Consider the following 21,561-nt stretch of genomic DNA (forward strand, 5'->3'; position numbering starts at 1 on the left):
CATAGCTACAAAAATGTAATTTTAACAAAATGTCTCTATGCGCTTAATGTATAAGTTCAATGGTATTGATTTAGAGGTATTTGTCTTAAATGTCTTCTTATTTAATTCCCTCTAGATTTGCAGAAATTTCAACTTGTGAAATAATTTTTATAGTGCATACAAAAATAAATCCTAGTCCTTTAACAGCAAAGGAAAAAAAAATCAGCAGACAATGAGAAAATGGGTTTACAGTAAGCCAGAGTGAAATCCTGCATACACAAGGAAGAGACAACGCAGATCTGTCATTTTTGTGCAGCATGAAACCATTGCTGACATGCCTGATATGAGCCTGAAGCATCAGGAGGAGCTTCATTTCACATCAGACAGGCACAGAGTTTCCCCCGGATCCTCTGTGAGTCTGTCTCTCTAAACCGTTGACCTTACAAATGAGGCACACTGCATCATTGTGCGAATTGGTGTTTGTGGGCGGTGCAAAGTGGAGTAGAGCACATCAGAGTGCAGGATAGCAGAGCAGAGCAGAGCAAAGAGAGGCAGGCACATCCGCCGCTGCAGGGATCAAATCTGTACCATCTGACGCTCAAGGATTTATGGGTTTAGTCAAAATTGCTTTTCCCACTGTGGAGATTAAGCACCGTAGGATGTTTTCCACCAAGGCCGTAGAATAGTGTAGCTGCTGCTGCTGCTGTTGCTGTTGCTGTTTTTCTTCTCTCTTATCGGCTCCAGAGCTGCGGAGGGGAATGTCTCAGGACGGCAGAGTGCTCCAAACCCTTGAGGGGAGACGATTCTGACTGACAGGAGAGGTCCGTCCTCTGGGGAATGTGAACCATGCAGGTGGATACAGTACTTGTGCTTTTCTGCGTTTGGCTCGTCGGTGCAGCAGGGAAGATGGTCCAGCAGAGGGGTCACAAGCTGGAGACCTACAAACAGAGCAGGTAATGCCAAAAGAGTCATGAATGTAGCAAAGACAAACACTGGAATGCATGCTTTTATTTTTATTTTTGGTGTATTGAGCTTTTAAAGCCTCCTTTTGCTTTGAATCTCATTTGTCTTTATTATCTTTTTAGACATGTTTTTTTTTTTTATGTTTACATGGTGTTGTCCAGTGTTTCCTGAGTCACTTTCCTGCTCCCCCCCTCGCGAAAAAAAAATACTTTTTCAGATGCCAGATTGGAGAGAGAGAGAGAGAGAGAGAGAGAGGGAACACTAAATCCTCACATCTATTTATGTACTACTAGTGAAAGCTGTGTTCTCTTGCCCCACAACTGCTTCAGGCAAGTTAATGACCCACTGCCAGCAGTTGTAGTCAATGTCATTTTCAGGTGATTATTTAGGCTAATTGCTGCCTCGTCAATGTGTCCACTGGATTAAATGTTTTGAGGAGGACTGAACTAGATTCATACAGCATCTGTAACTATCCAAAATGTTGACTGAACTGACCGTGACTTTAGATATTGATTGAATAGAAAGGAGCGTATTTGCTGGTCTTGTTGTATACGTGTGTATACATTCATATGACATAACTTTAAAATAAACAAATAACTTAGCATCAGTATTTTGTAACTGATTGTTTATAATTACTTAAATGATAGTGGAACAAAATGAAGCATAAAGCAACAAATGATGAAGAAAAATCTTTTAAAATGCAGTCAGGCATTTAAGAAGCAGAAATATGTTGAAATAATGTCTCGGGCCTTATTTACCAAACTGTTAAGCACAGTTCAGGAATAAATGTAAAAGATATTTTTAAAATCAAACTTAGCTGCTGATTATTCTGTCAGTTTATAGAATCTGTGCCGATATATTTAGCCTAAAACTTAAAGTTTAGTTTGAAACTCAAAGAATTTTCCATCCCAAGAGCAAGAAAACTAAAAAGTATTCTCTTTGAAGAGGCACGCCCAGTTATTTCTGCTATATTAGCTAAACATGTGATTGTGATTATCAATAAAGTTGTAGATTTTATTTTTTCTTAATGTAATAATTGTTCCAGCTCTCACAAGAATACCTGTCGTTTATCCAAACTGTTATTTTGCGTATCATATGAAGTAAGTAAACATACTTATAAGTGCCTGACTGATATGGGAGTTTTGGGTCTGAACAGATTTTTATGTCAGGGAGGAAAAAAATCAGACATATAATCAGATATATCGGCCGATATCTCTCTTAGATCTATCTTCGATTTGTAGAGATAGAGAAATATAGATTTACAATTTTATGTGTTGATCCCTCCAATGCATCAAACACTTGTGGAAAAGATATTTAATGAATCAAAGATAGTAACTCAACTAAAAGGTAACTGTGCATGTATGTGTATCACAGCTTGACACTCTGAAGAGTGATGATGCTTGTTGTAATGTGCTGGGTACAAAGAGAACTGCTAGTGTAATACAATGAAACTCAAAAGAAATGCTATTTGACTGGTGAATAATTCAAGTAATATCGGCGCAAATCTGCAGCAAAATAACCGATACCAATGGTCACTAAATATGCTTGTATCGGTCGATATTATCGGCTGGCAGGTTACTCGGTCAGGCTCTACTTGTAGAGGAAGAATAGTTATTTTTACATGAGAAATGCGATACAGCCAGGGCATATTTTAAAGCAACACTTCATGATATTTAAAAAGATGAATGTTTGAGCTCTGGAAAATAATCACAAACAACTCTGAAAGGCTTTTGAAACCTGTTGAGAATCAAATGGAGATCAGTGAGAAGAGAACACACACTGAGGCTGAAAATCATTTTAACTTTCATTATTGCTCAATGTGAGGATTATTTTCTCACTTATTCTCCTTATTGTTTGCCTGATACATGCTCGTTTCATGACGTGAATCGTGATATGATTTGACATGACATTTTTTTACAAAAAGCCAAAGAAATTTAACTGATCTTAACAAAAAGAAAGAAAAGTAGCAGACATTATTTATCAACTTTTTAGCTTGAGGAATATTTAATTTTTCTAAACAGTTTTTTTTTTTCTTTGGCTCGACTTTTTGATTAATTGTATAGACTGTGAATATTAACGGACGATGCCTGAGTGACGTCACCTAACTGGTCCTGCAGGGGGCTTTGGAGTCCCCATTCATGGCAGTCGTCATGCTGCAAATGCAGTCTCATAGAGCTGGGTATTGTCCACAACCTCACAATTCAATTCAAATTCAATTCTTTGGGTCATGAGTCGATATCGATTCGATATTGATCAATATCGATTTAATAATACATAAAGATGAATACCCAGATAACTCATTACCTTCTGATATTTGTTAAATAATTATGTGTGCATTGTTTGTATTGGTTTTGAATAAACTGACTCAAAAATTATTTGATCAACAAATGATAAAACATTAACGTACAGTATGATCTAAAGTGCACATCTGTGCCTGACCTGAGTTCACAGCACCCACAGTGCCCCAGTGTAGAGGGGCGTAATTACAACGAAAAAAAACGATCTCAGGATTTCCCTGAATTGATATTGAATTGGGAAAATAAAAATTGCAATGCACTGATGAATTGATATTTTTAACCAGCCCTACTGTCTCAAACTAACTTTCAGTTAACCTAACTTTAGGCAAAGATCTGGAGCTGAGGCGGCTTTTAAGCCTCTTTACAAAAACCATTACACTGCACCCACCTGTCCATCAGAGCAGCTGAAAATGATTCCACTCGTACAGTGTGTGTCGATGGAAACATGAGCTAATCAGACTTGCGTTTTTTAAAACAGGCTGTAAGCTTGTTAGTTGCTGCTGTAATAGTAGGCTTTTTTGAATGGGTGTGTATGTGACATCAGGTGCTTCTGAAGCAACCCTCAAGTGGACACTTGACGAACTGCAGGATTTTGCACATCGACATCAGCTTCATTTTTCAACACTGGAGGTTTCCCCTTGATTAACTGAAATATCTTTTCACCATTTTTGTACTAAGTCAACACCTTGAGGCGACTCGCAACACATTAGACAATCTTTCTAAAAGATTCCTGTAAATAACAAGTGAGGACTGGACTCTTTTTCAGTCTTTTTGTGTCAGCAGACTCTTTTGTGAAAATATCTGCTGTGAGTACAAATACACCCTGAGGCACTCAAGTCACAAACTGTCTTTGCATTCATCACTGGTGAAGACGATAAGACTTTTCCAAGCAGGAAGTATAGAATATGTTTTCCACGCAATGCTGTCAGTGCTGAATGATTTGCATCCACTTAATATATTCAACAAACCATGTCAAATCATAATCCCTCTGCCTTTAGACACACTATCACCATCCATGTAATAACTGTTGTTTTTTTATAGATCGGACGTCAAACAGCGATCTGGTCACTCTTAAAATTCTGATCCATCTTAGTGAAATAAATGTGTTCGACATTACATGATGGATTGTTATCATATATACCGAACAATCAGACTGCAGCGATCTTATTGATGGAGCATTTGTGCTCAATCTAAACAATCTTCTGTGAAATTGCACTCATTTAAACTGATCCTTTTCAGCCCTGAGGTCATAAAGATGATCATTATGTATAAGAGGAGCGCAACCATAATCATCTGTGGAAAATCTTCAAAAGAAAGAGCGCACTAGTGGCTCACAGCTGCTCTGTAATCTCTCAACACCAGCATCCCCTTGTTATCAAATGTGAGCTTCACTGTTCTTTTACCCTAACTAGTTAAAAGTCTGCTCACACATTCCTCTCTCTGCTGACACACACAGCCTAAGAATACAAATCAAGTGTAAATCTCTCATTCCTCTTTTTTAAGGGGGTGAAAGGGGGGGGGGGGTGGGTTCTCAGTATACTTATGCAGGAGTCAAACTCCTCTTCTCCCTGGTTCTCATCACTCCGCTCCTCCTCTCTTGAGTGTGAAATTGCAAAAGCGTCTGGAGGCTGCTGGTGTGGGTTGTGAGAGTTTTTTTCACCAGCCTACATTACTCCGATTTTTTCTTCCACTCGCAGCCTTGAGGAGGATGAGCGGGAAAAGGGGGATTTGTGTAGGACATCACAGTCCCACACAAGAACCCATCTGAGGGGAAAATCCTCAGATGTTTTGTGGTTCGAGGGATCGTTTTTCTGTTCTCGCTTGATGATTTTTGGGTTAGAAAAACAACACTTAAATTATATGAAAAGAATAATCTTGCTTGTTTTTCCGAGGTTCCAAGGTTTTTTTTAATGCTTATACATGCACCTAAAAATCTGGACTAACTTCAGATTTTTCAGCCTTCAGACTCATACTGTATGAGTGATACTCATCTAAGATTAAATCAGCCCATATATTCATCACTGGTACATTCTGCTGCTCAAAGGCAAATCGCATTAGCCAGTTGGCTAGCAACATTTTAAGTCTGTAAACTAGAATCTGTCCTGTAAGTTTTACCATTATGTTTCTCAGCCAGTCATTGAAAAATTCTGCCACGTCCTGACATATTTACCAGAGCACATTCGCACCATCGTTTTTCAGCCCCTTTTAGCAGCTTTAGTAATTGTGATGGAAGCAAGGGAGGAGGTCATGTGACAGTACAAGAACAAAAGAAGACTGCTGAATAGGGAGGAGGTCAAACATACACAATACTTTTACAGAGGATACCAACACTAACTTATGGTTCATACATCCATTAAGTCACATAGATAGTGTTACTAAAGTGATGTAACTAAAGCCCCTGCCTCACATGTATTCCTATTATCCTGTGGCTAAGTCCGGATATTTAGGTACTGACATTATTCAGAATAAAATTCCACCCATGTCTCACAACCTAAGACTATCTCTGTCACACGCACCCTCTTTACTCCAAATACTAGGTGCCTGGACCTAACCTGCTATTTCCCTTATTTTATTGAATTATAAATAAAAAAAGGACAACGTTTTTACACAGTTGGTTAAAACTGACAATCATTTTATTCTGTCTTGTTAGTATCGTGACATGTTGTTATGTTTTGGGGCTTTTTCTAAAAATATTTTTAAAAAGCTACACTGATGTTTTTCTTAATACTATAATTATTTGTGTCTGTTTTTTCAAATGAGCTATGAGATGTGTTGTATTGAAATTGTTGTTAGTAGAGTCCCCTCTTGAGATGTAACTGGAACATGTCTTATAAACAGTGTGTGTTGCTGATCTTTCCCAGAGACAATACGACTCCCACACAACACAACATTTTCTTTCATGTTCGACCTTGAAAACAATTCAGAGTTTGCACAACAGGTGACTTCTCCTCTCCAGTTATGAAACCTCTTCTCTGAATCAGCAGTCAGTTAAATTGATGCAACATAATATCGGCCTCTGACATTTGTGTATGTCGCACTATATGCTGATGGGCCGATGTCTATCAACAGGCCGATACTGATGTTAAACCAGAGCATGGAACCAAAACGTCATTTAAACATGAAGGGAACTGTGAATAAATGAATGAATTACTTTAAACCCCTCCTTGTGTTCTGTTCAGATGAGTCATTTATAAGGCTCTCACACTTGCAGAAATCTTCTGAAAAACTCAGGTTATTTCCCACAGAAGCTGTATATGTGAACCCAAATTTTTAACTCGGACTTCACCCAGAGTTTCTCCTACCGGACCCATAGTATTTTTTCCATAGCAAGTCCAAGTGGGCAGATGTGAGAACGCCACAGGATATTCTCCGGAGAATTTACCTCGAGCCAATAGGACGGGGGAATATGACGTTTCTATACTGTTACTGCTGCACGGTGCACAGACTGTCTAGATAATTTCCGCAGTGCATATGGGAAAACCGTCCTATTAACTAAATTCACTCCAGAAGGCTTCAAAGTCAACTTTGGCAAATACTGAATTCAAACTTTGGAGTGCAAGTGATATTTATATGACTTATTAAATGGTATTTCTTCTAGAGTCTTACTACATATGTATGGTGATTGAAAAGGGTGGTGTATAAATTCCTCTTTTTGTTGCTCTTGAGTTTAAGCCAAGTTCCTGATTGTTTCCAAAGGTCTATACATCAGTGTTTTAAGTTTCAAGATAAGTCCATAAATTCATGAAAAGAAGACTTACATCCTGTTGATCTGTTTTATAATACAGCCTGTGAACTTTAAACCATTTTACTATAGTCATTGCTCTTCGCCTTTGCAAGCATAATGTGTACAGAATGGTCTTAGTGTGCAGGAATATGTGCCTTAACCCCTGACCCCAACCTCTGCAGAATTGCATGCATGCAGGTCCATGGCTGCAGAGCAGAGGCGGCATCCGGCCTTACCGATCAGAGCAGTGTGCAGACAGTCGTCAGTCTTCTGTGTGCTGTAGGCAGTCATAGAAGGGGATTGGAAAGGCCTTTCTGCCAAGAGGATTAGGAACCAGCTGCTGGATGGGTGCAGACGAGTAGCACACTTTGAACCCTGCAGAACACTGTAGCGAGCATCAAGACCCATCTCCGACTGTTTGATTTTGCTATTGTCATGTTTTTTTTATCTTTTTTTGTTGTTGTCCCTTCACCTCTCCCCTCCCACTTGCTCTTCTTCTGTGGTGTTTTCTTAATGCATGTCTGTGGTTGTCACAGGGATTTGGCCCTGTGTGTCACAACATGCTCTACTCTAATAATCCATTTTAGGGCTATTGGAATTCTTTTTTTTTCTCTCTCTCCGACACTCTGTGCTTTGGCCTGAAAATTCAGCCTTATTATAGTACAGCCCTCATGAAATGTGAGTAAAATGTAGAGCTGGCTTTGTCTTAAGAGGCTGTGATGAGGAAAGGCTCTTTTACCCTTTGTGTTATTTGAAGATCAAATGTGTGTGATGTAACAGGATGTGCTACATCTACTAAGAAAGTGAGCAAAACAAAACACAAATTATTGTTCCTACTCTTAACACGTCCTTTTGTAGTTCAATAATCTGCAGATTGTCACTCAATTCATCTTTTATTCTATTAAATATCCCAAAAACAGAAACAAATGTGAAAATAGTGAAGAATGCTGATAGCATGAATCTGTGACAAGAAAGGCATCAAGTCTGCTCTTAGGAGAAGCTGGAACCAGCCAATGATTTGCATTGTTTCTTGATAAAATAACTTAAAATCTTGATTATCAGTGTAATTGCTGGGTAATTTTCTGTTGTTTCCTAAATTATGACTTTAATTATTGTTTGAACTCTAAACAGAATAGATCATATCAAACATTTTGGGCTGCAACTAACAATTATTCTCATGAAAAATGAATCTTTTAAGCAGTTTGATTCTTGACTTGTTGAGCATTAATTCCCTAATAAAATGTCCAAATTTTTTCAGTCAAACTGACATCTTCAAATGTCCTGTGCTGGTGGCGCAATGGTTAGGGCGCGCATCCCATGTGTTGAGGCTCTCATCTCGAGCGGTAGGCCCGGGTTCACTTCCACCCGTGGCCTCCCTCCGCATGTCATTCCCCGCTCTCTCCCTGGTTTCCGACTCTATCCACTGTCCTCTCTCTGCATTAAAGGCACAAAAAGCACAAAAATAAATCTTTGAAAAAAAAAAAAAAAAAAGTCCTGTTCTGTCAGATGAACACCCGCATTACCAAAAAGAAATTCAGTTTTGAGTCACACACGACAAAGAGTAGAATAAAATCCTCTCCTCTGAGGAGCTGAAACCAGTAAATGTTTAGCTTTTTATTCTTGTAAAAAGATGATTGGATAATCAAAGTGATTGCAGAATAGTTTTCTTTGGATCCACTAATGAAGCTAAGTCCTACTTGTTGCAGCTCTGCAGATGAAAATAAAAGAACTTGTATTAAAAAGGACCACAATTTAAGGTAAAACAGTACACAACAATCTAATTGCCTCCATCTTAATAATAGATGCAAAGTCTTTTCCCTTATGTAACGGATGCTCTTTGGTTTATTTATTTATCATACTTGTTTACAGGTTGCGAAGAGAAACCAACATGGATGGAGGTGGAGGTCAGAAACCTGGAGGGTAAGTTGTATTCATCTTTGGTTAGTTATCATTATTTTGCTAATGAATTTAAAAATCAAGAACATCACAGGATTTTTTTTTTTCTCTTGCAGTCCAATTTACAAACGTAGTCCAGACATGACAAAATCTCCAATGACAAAGTCTGAGCAACTCCTGAGAATAGACGACCATGATTTTACCATGAGGCCAGCATTTGGAGGTCGGTACTATTTTTTTTATTTTATTAGAGTTCTTAATTTATTAAGCTCAGACATTTCCTCTGCACATGATTTCCACTCAGCCAGGATGCTACAGAGGCTGCATGCTCAGTCATCAAGTGCAGCTGGATAAGATTCGTGCAGGGGACCTTGCTCCGGGCCTGTATGCATTAAGCTCTTGGAGATTTTAATGACACCATCCATGCAAGCTGTGCTTGAGTCACCAAATGCAGCTCAGTTCTTTACATCACGAGAGTGTTAATACATGTCTTTGGATCAGTGTATATTACAGGGATTTCATGTTGGCTGTTTGGGCTGTAGGATTATGCAGGGATAAAGTCAAACAGGCATTTGTTTTTACAAGATAGTAATGAAATATATATTCTTAATCTTTTTGTATTTTATGACAAACAGCCACAAACATGAGAGCTGTATTCAACGACAAAAAAATGAATCAGCCATAAGGGAATTATTGTGTCAGAGAACTGCATGCTGCTTTATTACAACTCGAGTGCTTGTAATCACACGACAATCTGCTGCTGAAAATAAACCAAGTGACCCTTGCAGCATCCTCTCGCTGCATCTGATTTCCACCATCAAGAGCTTCTCAGCTGGAAGAGAGATGGATTTCATCCAATACTGCATCACCTTTGATCTATTATTGTGACACTATTGCGTTGGTGTACTACTGGAGGATGATGATGATGAGTAAAAAGGCAGAAATAGGTCAGAAGTAGAATCCCAGCCAGACCGACAAAAAGTCGTGGCACAAACATTTGAGCTTTATTCATGTGATTTGTGGTTCTTTTTGGAAGCACATTACAAAAAAAAGTTCCAAAAATCCTTGTAAAGGTCATGTTGACTGTCACAGCCACACAAGCAGCAGGTTTATCAAGTATTTATGATGAAAAACAACACTTCTTTCTTGGTCATGCATTTCTATTGCTTCTGATTTTCTTTCAGGTCCTCCAATTCCTGTTGGTGTCGATGTTCAGGTTGAAAGTCTGGACACCATCTCTGAGGTGGATATGGTGAGTATAATGAGTCAGGTCTCCAACCGAGAGAGACACTAGGTTGAACCCTCTCCATGTGAAAGAGATTGGTCTTTTCTGCCAGGATTAAACGAAAAAAAGGTACATCTTCATTTTTCCAGAGTGCAAAAATGTTTCTCTGTGCAACAGCCATGCCATGTTGTCTTGCCTTTTGTTATAAGTGTGACAGATTTCGAGATGTTGCATTCTGCCCAAAATGGATGTGCATGGATCTGGTGTGATGCCAGAATTGTATACTTCAAAAAAGCATTGAAAAAAACCAGACCAGAACATAGTTAGTTTGGGGCAAGACCAAAATAAGTGGGTCAAAGTGCACTCTTACATTTTAGTGAAGGAATAGTAAAGCCTATGAAGTACTTTAAATGTTGTTAGTTGGTGTCTGGAGTATATGGAAAGCTGTAAATGTATCTCACGTATATTTCCCAGGTTTCATTACCATCTGAAATGCCAAGTCCTTTTTCCCAGGCTTCCTTTAGATTCTGTTGGGAAACCGGGTAACATCAACAAATCTGGAGACTAATAGCTTTGAATCAGGGCTCTGGTTCAGATGAGTGGAGAGTTCCATGTGTGTTGGGATTGACTGGAAGCTTGATATGTTAGCGCTGATGTAGTATTCAATCTGCCCCAATGTGCGTCTGGAATTGAGTAATTTCCCTTCAACTGAACAAAGGTGGCAAAAGTATTATATTATATAGTAGTATATATACAGTCTGCTATATGGATGATGCCTTTATTTTTCCAGAGCCTGGAGTAAGTATAATCAATAAGAGAGGGGAAAAAGGAGTAAAAGCAGAAGTTTCGGGTAGATTTTATTTTCAGATACCAAATTCTTTAAGATATTTCAACCATGACCTGTAACAGTTTCTGGGTATTTGGTTTGTGAAAAGAGAAGAGAGGGGATGCAGGTTTTTGCAAAGGTCCTGTTCAATTGCAAGCCATGAAGATGTGGTACTGTATAGGTGACTTTACCAGGATAAACATCCTGCGTAGTACATCAGTGCTCTCGAGTTTGCAGCCAAAAAATTGTACTCCAAGTCAGGGAGACCAAGGCCACAGGCGGGCTTTGGCTTAGTTATATGCGTTTTAGAGATGCCATGTCCCTTGAATCCCCATTGAATTGAATAACAAAGGCTTTTGGCAAGAATATAGGTAAATATTGGAAGTAGTAAAGGAACTCAGGGAGTGCCGTCATTTTGGTTGCATTAACTCGAAAGACCATAGACAGTGGTAGCAGTCTCCAGATTTCAATGAAGAAGACTGGTGAAGAAGATTTGGGTTCCTGATATGTTCTTCGTCCACTCCAAGCGCTCGTTTATCCACGACACCACAACTGATAATGTCATGCTGAGGGTTTACCCTGACGGAAACGTGCTCTATAGTCTCAGGTAAACATGTCGGCAGAGGACTGATTGGTCTGAACTTTGAGCCAAAAACAAAAATTGACACAATGAGACGCATTTGCAAGCAGCTGTTATGGTCATTAATCCCTAAGAAAAGAATACAGCACTTAAAGGATAAGTTATCTCCCTGTAGCATTAACTCGAAAGACCATAGACAGTGGTAGCAGTCTCCAGATTTCAATGGTGGATTTGAGTGTTTATATCATATTCAAATGATTGAGTTTGTCCATTAATTTAGGGTCTTTGGAGATATCTATTCCTAGGAATTCCTAGCAGGGACTCTTCAGGGCAGGAGAGTAACAAAATAAAATCATCTGCGTAGAGGGAGATAAGATTATCCACTTTGGATTAATTGAGCAATGGAAGGGTGGTTTGTTATGCTAATAGCCATGGGTTTGATGGCGAACACAAATAATAATGGACTCAGAGGACAGCCCTGTCAGAAAAAGAACGTTGTGAAGGGAAAGATAGTGACTTGTTACAATTTTCAATCACAGAGGCTGTCGGGGAAGTATTTAGACCCAAGTTTTGGTTAAACTCCTTGTGACTGTTATAATGTATTTCCACTCGGCCTGATTGAAGTCTTTTCAGCATCAGGAGCTAGTATAGGTATTTTAGAGTCTTTGTTATGACTCAAGTACATTATGTTCATCAGGCGCCTTACATTAAAAAAGGAAATTCTTCCTGGATTAAATCCGGTTTAATCATGATGTGCTAGCAACACACTCATTGAGTCTGTTGGCCAGGATTAAAATAAACACCTTGAGATCACAGCCGAGGAGAGCCATAGGATTTGATGTTGGGCTGGTCTGATCCTTATCTTTTTTTTCAGTATCAAGGGGATGTCAGCACATTATAGGGATTCAGGGAGTTGACAGTTTGTAATAGAGTGCTTAAATATTTCTAATATGATAGAAGGTACGTTATCTGAGTACTCTTGTGCTTGTGTTTTTAACTCTGCCTGCTCTTATTTATCTGCTCTTAAATAATTGTTTTTATGCTCCTGATTTAACTTGTGTAAATGTGTTATGGATAAAAAATATTATCATTTTTGTTAATTAAAACTATACGGAAACAATCAGGCCTGTGGCTTTCTAGTTAGGGGAGATGTGTATTGCCTTTGTAATGTCTTCTTAATAATAATAATAATAATAATAATAATAACTTTATTTATATAGCACCTTTTAAAAACACAGGTTTACAAAGTGCTTTGACAAACAGCAAGAACAAAGCAAACTAAACCAAACACAGAAAAACATTAACAACAGTAAGAATATAACAGATGCAAAATACCAAAAATAATTAAAAACAATTCAACAGAAAAGAACCCAAAGTGCACGATACACAACCAGACATATATAACCCAACCAGCATAAGAACCATCATAAGAACCCAGGAACACAAGAACCCAACAACATGAGCTGAGACCAAGAGGACCAAAGATTTAAAAAGATGTAAGAAACTAAGAGATAAAAGCAAATAAAAAGCAATGAGAAGGTAAGCGCAGTAAAAGAAATAAAAACAAGTGGTTAAAGGATCAAAAAACCCAAAACTATAATATTAATAAAAATAAAAATTAACTATAAATACGAAACATAAATAGACAAAGTAAGTAAGATAAGAAATTACCAAGTTAAAACACAAGAGGAGATTAAGATATGAGCATAAATACGAGATAAGACCATAAATAAAAGACAGTAAGAAGTAGAAGAAGATAAAAATAGTAAAACCAGTAAGAGAAGACTTAAGTTACGTCTTTGGGGTAAATGTCCTCTGTAAACACTTCTGTAAACATTGATACATTTCTTTCGGGTCTGTGGAAATCATCCCTGTACTAGTTCTGATTTATGAGTGTTCTGTTAGCTTGTATGCTTCTGTCGTGCAAGTCATTTATCTTTCTTCTGCAAATTCCAAATGTTATGGTTTTAAAAACATTCCACTCACTCGGTTGGAGAGAACAGAAATGTATTTGAATTTCAGTTTCATTATACCATTCAGCTTTCCAAAGAGTTGAGTCAGTGATGTCAGGAGTTTCATTTGGAGATAAATTATCCATTATTAAATAAGCTAATTGCAGATGGAATTGTGCGTCATTAAGTAAAAGTGGTCGAAGCTGTCAGTTGAATGCAGATTTTTCTCTGCCGAAACAGATTTTTAGATCAACCGGGCTGTGATTGGAAAGTAAAATGCTATGATATTTGGTAGAAATTATATCAGAAGTGGTTTTTATCATCAGTAAAGAAATGGTCATCTCTTGTGTATCATTTATGCTCATGAGAAAACACATGTACTGTTAAAGGTTGAACCAACAGTTCCTATGTCCTTTTTAGCTCGTGAAAAACACTCGTCTGGTTGGAGCCTAATGTCACCGTTTAAAAGTCTTAAGTTACCTCACAGAAGAGACCTTTCAAAGCTTCTCAGAATATGGAAATGATTGAATATTTTAGCATGGAGATAGAGATTGGAGAAAGGTCTGAATAAAGATGATCTCATGGCCCATAAGATTCATCCTGTGGACATTTGGAGGGCCTGAACCCTTGGTTTAGAAACTACCACGTTTTATACAACGTACATAAAGTTGTTCCATTTTAACCAGCCACAGTTGAAACATGCTACTCGCACATTGTTGCATTACTTTTATAAATCGTAAAATAATTTATGCTATGTTAAAATAGATCAGTCACTCGGGCACCGCTTGGCCTAGCAGTTAGTTTGCCCGCCCCATGTACAGAGGCTGTTGTCCTCAACGAGGGCGGCCTGGTACTCGTGTTTTATCAGTACTTAATCTGTACCTGCCCCACAAGTAATTAACCCCCCTCTTTTCCTCCAATAGGACTTTACCATGACACTATACCTGCGTCACTACTGGAAGGACGAGCGGCTGTCGTTCCCGAGCACCAACAACCAGAGCATGACCTTTGATAGTCGCCTGGTGAAGAAGATTTGGGTTCCTGACATGTTCTTCGTCCACTCCAAGCGCTCGTTTATCCACGACACCACAACTGATAATGTCATGCTGAGGGTTTACCCTGACGGAAACGTGCTGTATAGTCTCAGGTAAACATGTCGGCAGAGGACTGATTGGTCTGAACTTTGAGCCAAAAACAAAAATGTACACAATGAGACGCATTTGCAAGCAGCTGTTATGGTCATTAATCCCTAAGAAAAGAATACAGCACTTAAAGGATAAGTTATGTCCCTGTAGTTTTCATGTTTTTCATGTTTTGCTGTTTTCCCTGTGCAGAGTGACTGTCACCGCCATGTGCAACATGGACCTTAGCCGCTTCCCTCTGGACACCCAAACCTGCTCCCTGGAGATTGAGAGCTGTGAGTGGATTTATCACATCTATGACCAACAGCTGGCCATAACAAAGCTTCTTTCAATGCTAACGTGCTAAATCACCCCCCCATGTTTGATCCAAATTAAATTACTTGATAGCCAGGAGATATGTTGAGTATCTACAACACCACGATCAAGATAAAAGTAGTCTACTTTACAACAATTTTTACCCACATGCTCTGTTCTCTTTTGCCCTCCTCAGGCCAAAATGTCAAGTTTGCTCAGTGGAAATTTCATATATATCGTGCCATTACATTTTTTGAGCATCTATGCTACAAAGATAACGTATCGCTTCAAATGAAAGATCTCCTCGTCCATTCAGCCCCCTTACAGCGAGGCCAAAGGACAAACGTCAGATGATTTATTGGTCACTGAAGAATCAAGGGGCTGCTATTGGCTACTGCTTTAGAGTTGTAGTCTTGTCTCAGTACATCTTCTTTGTCAGAATTTTAGTTCACAGTAACATCCTGCATTGTTCAAACTTCATCTGTCCTGATACACACAAGGTGTACTTGTTTCTACTTCTTTTCCCTGCAGATGCATACACAGACGACGACCTGATGTTGTACTGGAAGAAAGGCAACGAATCCCTCAACACCGATGACAGAATATCTCTGTCCCAGTTTCTCATCCAGAAATTTCACACCACCACCAAGCTGGCGTTCTACAGCAGCACAGGTACAGTAATCCACAACACAAGCACTTTTAATATAAGCAGCAAACTGAAGTGATTATGCAAATTGACCCAACTGGTGCATCATGCATGTAATAACTAGATCACAATTGAATCAAACTTCAATGCATCTCATTTAACTTTTTAAGCCTTTTCCTACTAAAGTATGAAGTCCTCTTAAATGATATCATGTATCCCTTGAAAGTGACACCAAGAAGAAGGTACACATATTTAATCCTAACTGTGAGACGAAAGGAGTCAAACTACTTCCAACCACTTGCATGCAGCTGAAAAGCCTCCATGAAATCCCTACAGCCTTCTTATGACTGCAAGTCACTTCTAGCTCAGAAGTGCCACCTGAAGCAGAATAGGGATTTTGTTTGGTATCCCTCCCCGTCACAATAGCAGGGAACCTTTGCCTAGGCAATGTTTGTATGTTTTATCTGCAACTAACATGTATGTGTAACACTCACATTTCTACCTTCCAGGCTGGTACAATCGTTTGTACATCCACTTCACCCTGCGGCGCCACATTTTCTTCTTCCTGCTGCAGACCTACTTTCCCGCGACTCTGATGGTCATGCTGTCCTGGGTGTCCTTCTGGATCGACCGCAGGGCCGTCCCTGCCAGGGTGCCACTAGGTAGGACAAAAACAAAACAGTGAGATGATTTTAAGAATAATGGGAAATACATAATGCTGTAATACCTTAGAAAAAGGGAGAGACTAAGCAGGGGCAGAACTAAAAAAAATTCTGACATGGGCAACCAAACTGGGGCTATACCTCATTCAGGGCTGAAATAAAGTATGTGTGTACATGTACACAGACAGGAATGACTATAATTTCATTACCCTTTCTATCTCTACTAATCATATCCACTTTTACTACAACATTGAAGTATCTAAAATATGTTTTATTCCTGTGTATATATACATATATATGTATATATTTTTACTTTAACAAGTAACACAACAGAGTGGTAATATGTCTGTCCATAATTGTTTTGGATGTATCACTGGTGTGGCCAGACAGATTTCGTCATAGTGACCTGTAATTTGAGAAATTTCATTTAATTTCCTTCAAGTAAGATGAGAGGATCATGCCACTCTCATATAAGGGAGATATTTATAAAACTATGAATAACAGCCGTTTAGCTTAGCCTAGCACTATAAGATAACAGGGAAGTAAATAGCTCGGCTACATCAAAACTCACAAAAAAGCCCATCAAGATCATCAAAGAAAAGCTTATTAATGTGTTGTTGTCTTGTGTTGTTGCAAGTATTCAGCTGAGATTCCAGATGTTACTGGTGCTGGACAAAAATAATTGTCTCACACTGGCCTGTTACAATGCTAATAGTTGTTTGTACTATAATGATATGACATTATAATGAACATGTATAGGTGCTGGAAAGCGGGATTTTCCACAGGCTGGTTAGTTTGCTAGGCATAAAGAGAGGAAGTAGAAAGAGTAGAAGTAGAAAATATCTAGCATGTCTCTGGAGGTACCAAAAAAATCTAGAAAATAACCTTCAGAACCCACCAATGTAATATCAACACTTTATTAATAAGTCAGTATAAGAGTTGCTAGTCTGCTTTTGTTACAAGGCTAGCTGTTCTTCCGTTCTATTAAGCGACTCAATATGGTCGTAAAAAAATTATCTGCTTGTTACCTCACAAATGATCCATCCAGGACATATCCTCCCATAAACCAGCACATTTTGCATTTCATGCTCTGCTTGGATTATACAAACAGTATTTAAGGTGTAAAAGAACAGGATGCTGGTACACTGATGTTGCTACGCTCTGACAGAGCCAGCGAGCTGTTTACCCATTTCCAGTCGAGTAAATAGAATTGCTGTATGACCAATTTTGTTTGTTGGTTTTTCTCCAGGCATCACCACAGTGCTGACCATGTCCACCATCATCACCGGAGTCAACGCCTCCATGCCACGAGTCTCCTACATCAAGGCAGTAGATATTTACCTCTGGGTCAGTTTTGTATTTGTCTTTCTGTCGGTGATAGAGTACGCAGCAGTCAACTACCTCTCCACGGTGCAGGAGAGGAAGGAAAGGAAGCTAAGGGAGAGAGTGAGTGTCATTTCATGTTTTTTATTCCTCTTGTGGTTATTGATCACGACAGTTAAAAACAAAGTTACTCTGTGACATGGTGATGATTTAAGTTTATCAGTTTTATCTTTACCAAAGCCTTCAACATTAGTGTAAGCAAGTGCAGTAGTTCTGAGCATAATTTGAGCAAAAAAGTGTAAAAATACAACTTTGTACTTAATTCAGGTTTTTGAATTTTTGGTAAAAACCCTTTTCTTTCTTAAGGATTAATTTCCATCATGTTTACATTCTTATTATTAATAATAATAATAATAATAATAATAATAATAATAATGATAATAATAATAATAATAATAATAATAATAATAATACATTGACATTTTTATAGCGATTTCTAAGAACTCAAAGACGCTTTGACAAAGTATAAAACCATAAAACAAAACAAAAAACAAAACAATAATCGTTTGTTTCCGTTTCTTTTTCCGTGTTGCAATTAAGAAAAGCCACTGTGACTCTACTTTTTTACATAAAAGATTTATTTACAACAGGTTCCCTATGCAGAAAACTTCATAGTTCTGTTTGATGTAGTTTTTCGTTCAAATTGTGCGCACAATACATGTGGCGCTACACGTAGGACATCATATCCTTTACAGTTATTCTGCAGGCCATTGTCCTTAATTATTTTTCTAACAGGGGGAACTTGCAAGCAGAAAACTGCTGATGGTCGTCACATTCAGCCGTCTGGGCAGATCTTCCTCAAAGTTATTAAAAATGATCATTTAAATTGATTTAATTCTCGATTTATTTCATGCATATCTAACATTTTAATTCGATCACAATCTCCCTATGGGCTGATTTAAATGTCCCTTTATTCTTTATTTTTTTTAACTTTTAAATGGCCCACTGCTGTTGATAATTTAAAAAAACTACATTTTGTAATCACTGCAAAGAAGAAAAACCTTTTAGTTAAAAGCCAAAAAGCCACATGATTACTCTTCTTTAAGCCACAACAGGACATGGCTGACCTGATTTTGTATTAAGATATTTTACACATCAGAATATCTCAAACCCCATGGAGACATTAATTATTCATGCTCCTTTCCAATAAGCAGATGAATATTCTCAAAACTGGCTCTGTTTAAGCTCTCGGGGCTATGGCAAATTATTTCTGGGACTACAGCTCATGTACTATACTGCTATTCTTCATCTGCCAAATGCTGCAGCATATGGAGCCAAATTGCCCACGTACCCTGAGGAGCATTTCCAGCACAAACATCTTCCTATAAATGTTTCTTGCCAAAGTTATTAACAAGCACTGAGTTTGCAGAAAATACGCTTAACACTTGAGAAACAAATGTATTCCTCTTTGCATTTTAGTTTGTTTACAATAAGCAGATTTTCAAAGTGTTAAAATGACTTTGTGTTCCTTTTCGTTAGCTGCCATGCACTTGTGGCATTGGCAACCCAGACGACATGATGATCGACCCCCAGATCACTGGTTACGGGACAATGGATATGAACACAACAGGGAATTATGGGATGCCCGAGAACGGCGGGCGCCAGGAGCCAAGAATGTTGGCCCAAGTGGCACTTAACGACCCGCAGATCACCGGTCAGGTGAAGCCATCCAGAGGCTACGTGAACATTTGGATAGACACCCATGCCATAGACAAATACTCAAGGTGGATGTTTCCTGGAGCGTACATCCTCTTTAACATCATCTATTGGTCCATCTACCTTTAACGCAGGATGCAGTACCTCGGTGAGAGCCGTCCATGATGTGACTCAAAGATCCTGCGTTAGAGCAGAAAACAAACAAACATTGCATTTGATGCTTTTCATACAGAGTGACTGCTCATAAGATGCAAGGGGACCATTAACAGATTGGTGACCATTGCCTTCTTTTTGACCCAGCCATTTAAAACTGAAGAGTTGAAAAATGAGCCATGTACAGGACGGACATCTTGGCTCATTTTGTCACTCTCTGGTCTGTGTGGTGTCATACTGTAACTACTGGCTGTTGCTGGAAAGACGTTTGGATGTTGTCGACTGAGGACAACTGCACAGACAGATGCTTTTACACGGCCCTTTGTATTTGTGCAGGTTTGGCAACATTTCAGTTCTACTCCTACTGACCACGTTTTGAGAACTGATAAATGTATGAAAATAGATTTCTGACACTTCAAGGCCCTCTTTGACAATCAGAAGCCAACTAAAAAGTATTTAGTAGCTCAGGCTATTTGTTTACTAGTGGAATTTTTGAGGAGATGATTGGTATAATTGTCATATTTGTCTGTTGTATTCAAAGGCAAAGCCAGCAGCTAGCTAGCCTAGCTTAGCACAACACTGTAAGTGGGGGGAAACAGTTAGCCTGGCTCACCAACAAAACCTTCAAAAAACCTTTCTTCAGACAGAGCCTTTCAGTTCTTTCCTCCTGTTTACCGTCATGGTGCTAAGCTAGGCTGTTAGCCCAGTAGCTCTGGCTTCATATTTAGCCTTCTTCACTTCAAAAAGTGTTTTAATCTTCACATCTCACACACGGTAAGAAATCCAATAAAAGTGATTTAAAAAAAATGTGGAACTTTTTTCCCTTAACAACTCAATAGTCAGATTATTTGTCTTCTTGAATGATTATTTTGTTTTTGCAGCACGTTAAACTATGATTCAATATATGTTTCATTGTATTGTGATCTTTGTAACAATGAAATTATTGTGCTGTCAAACTACTTCCTTTATTGCAAGTTTAATTTGTTATAAAGCTAAAAAAAAATGCAGTCAATTAAAATCACACAAAAAGAAAAAAAAACATGCTTGGTGAGTCCCAAACACTGATGATGGTATTGCTTTTTCTTAATGTCCTTTCTTTCTTTTTTTGTAATGCAGCTGAAGCTCATCTCCACTGTTTGGTGTTTCGATGCTTTGAGGTTCACTGTGAGCTGTTAGTTGCTAGTTTTATCATCTTTTTCAGCTTCAGACTATTTTATACTTTTATGGGCTAAAGATATGTTTAAAATACATCTTGTTGGTTTTTGCAATTTAATTACCAAACAGAGAGATATGAAATGAAACTCTTGAAAATGTGGAATAAAAGTTTTTGTTTTCTGCAAATATGAAAGTTATTGTAACTGAGCTGAGGTGCTGAGCAACACATTCACATTACTGTTCATCTGAAGTCTTCTTAATGTAATAAATCTTGCTTGAAAAAATGGAAATAATGAAATAACACATTGTTTACAATCAACGGAAAACTCCAAAATAGTATATACTTTATGTCAATTGACAATTGAGGCATCTGGCAGAATTTCTATCATAAATCCTTGACAGTCTTGGTCCCTTCTTATGATCCTGTTTCCCGGCTCTGATACAGTATATTATAATATATATACATACATACGTATATATATATATATATATATATATATGATTCCTTATAGTTTGCATGTTTTTTTTTTTTTAATTTTTATCAGTAATCGAATTATCCCCTGAGGTCTCACTATGAAAGAAAAAGATCAAAGATACCAGCGGCTGAAATGAGTTTCCTCCAGAAGGTGGCTGGACTCAGCCATAGGGTGAGGAGCTCAGACATTCTGCGGTAGTTGAAGGACAGGAGAGCCGCTACTCCTTCGCAAGGAGCCAGTTAAGTTGAGTTCGGGCATCTGATTAGGATGCCTCCTGGACGCCTCCCTTTGGAGGTTTTCTAGGCATCTGGGAGGAGACCCCGGGGTAGACCAAGAACACGCTGGAGGGATTGTATATCCCATCTGGCCTGGGAACGACTTGGAATCCCCCAGGAGGAGCTGGATAACATGGCTAGGGAGAGGGAAGTCTGGGTTGACTTACTTTACTTGTTGCAAATGGGACTCGACCTCAGATAAGCCGAAGAAAATGGATTGAGGTTTTGATGTAAACATCATTTACTGGTACCAAAAAACCTAAAAATACAGGTCCCC

The 21,561-nt window shown here is 38.5% G+C and overlaps 1 protein-coding gene across 1 annotated transcript; it reads left to right on the forward strand.

Annotated features, from left to right (window-relative positions):
* Nucleotides 1-262: 262 nt before the first annotated feature.
* On the forward strand, nucleotides 263-20,745 carry LOC109975718 (gamma-aminobutyric acid receptor subunit rho-1). Its single transcript, XM_065966507.1, has 10 exons — nucleotides 263-932; nucleotides 8,833-8,883; nucleotides 8,976-9,082; nucleotides 10,044-10,111; nucleotides 14,366-14,589; nucleotides 14,777-14,859; nucleotides 15,410-15,550; nucleotides 16,034-16,186; nucleotides 17,436-17,632; nucleotides 19,049-20,745. Exons 1-10 carry the CDS (start codon nucleotides 826-828, stop codon nucleotides 19,352-19,354), a joined length of 1,437 nt encoding a protein of 478 aa, XP_065822579.1. The 5' UTR covers nucleotides 263-825; the 3' UTR covers nucleotides 19,355-20,745.
* The last annotated feature ends 816 nt before the right edge of the window (nucleotides 20,746-21,561 follow it).

This window comes from Labrus bergylta, chromosome 18 (assembly GCF_963930695.1).
Source record: "Labrus bergylta chromosome 18, fLabBer1.1, whole genome shotgun sequence".
Classification (NCBI taxonomy): Eukaryota; Metazoa; Chordata; class Actinopteri; order Labriformes; family Labridae; genus Labrus; species Labrus bergylta.

What these genes read in the sequence shown, in the direction of transcription:
- LOC109975718 (XM_065966507.1), top strand. Translation starts at nt 826, where the DNA reads ATGCAGGTGGATACAGTACTTGTGCTTTTCTGCGTTTGGCTCGTCGGT. An exon ending in CTCCCTGGAGATTGAGAGCT is followed by an intron (nt 14,860 to 15,409) that starts GTGAGTGGATTT and finishes TTTTCCCTGCAG; the next exon opens with ATGCATACACAGACGACGAC. An exon ending in CCCTGCCAGGGTGCCACTAG is followed by an intron (nt 16,187 to 17,435) that starts GTAGGACAAAAA and finishes GTTTTTCTCCAG; the next exon opens with GCATCACCACAGTGCTGACC.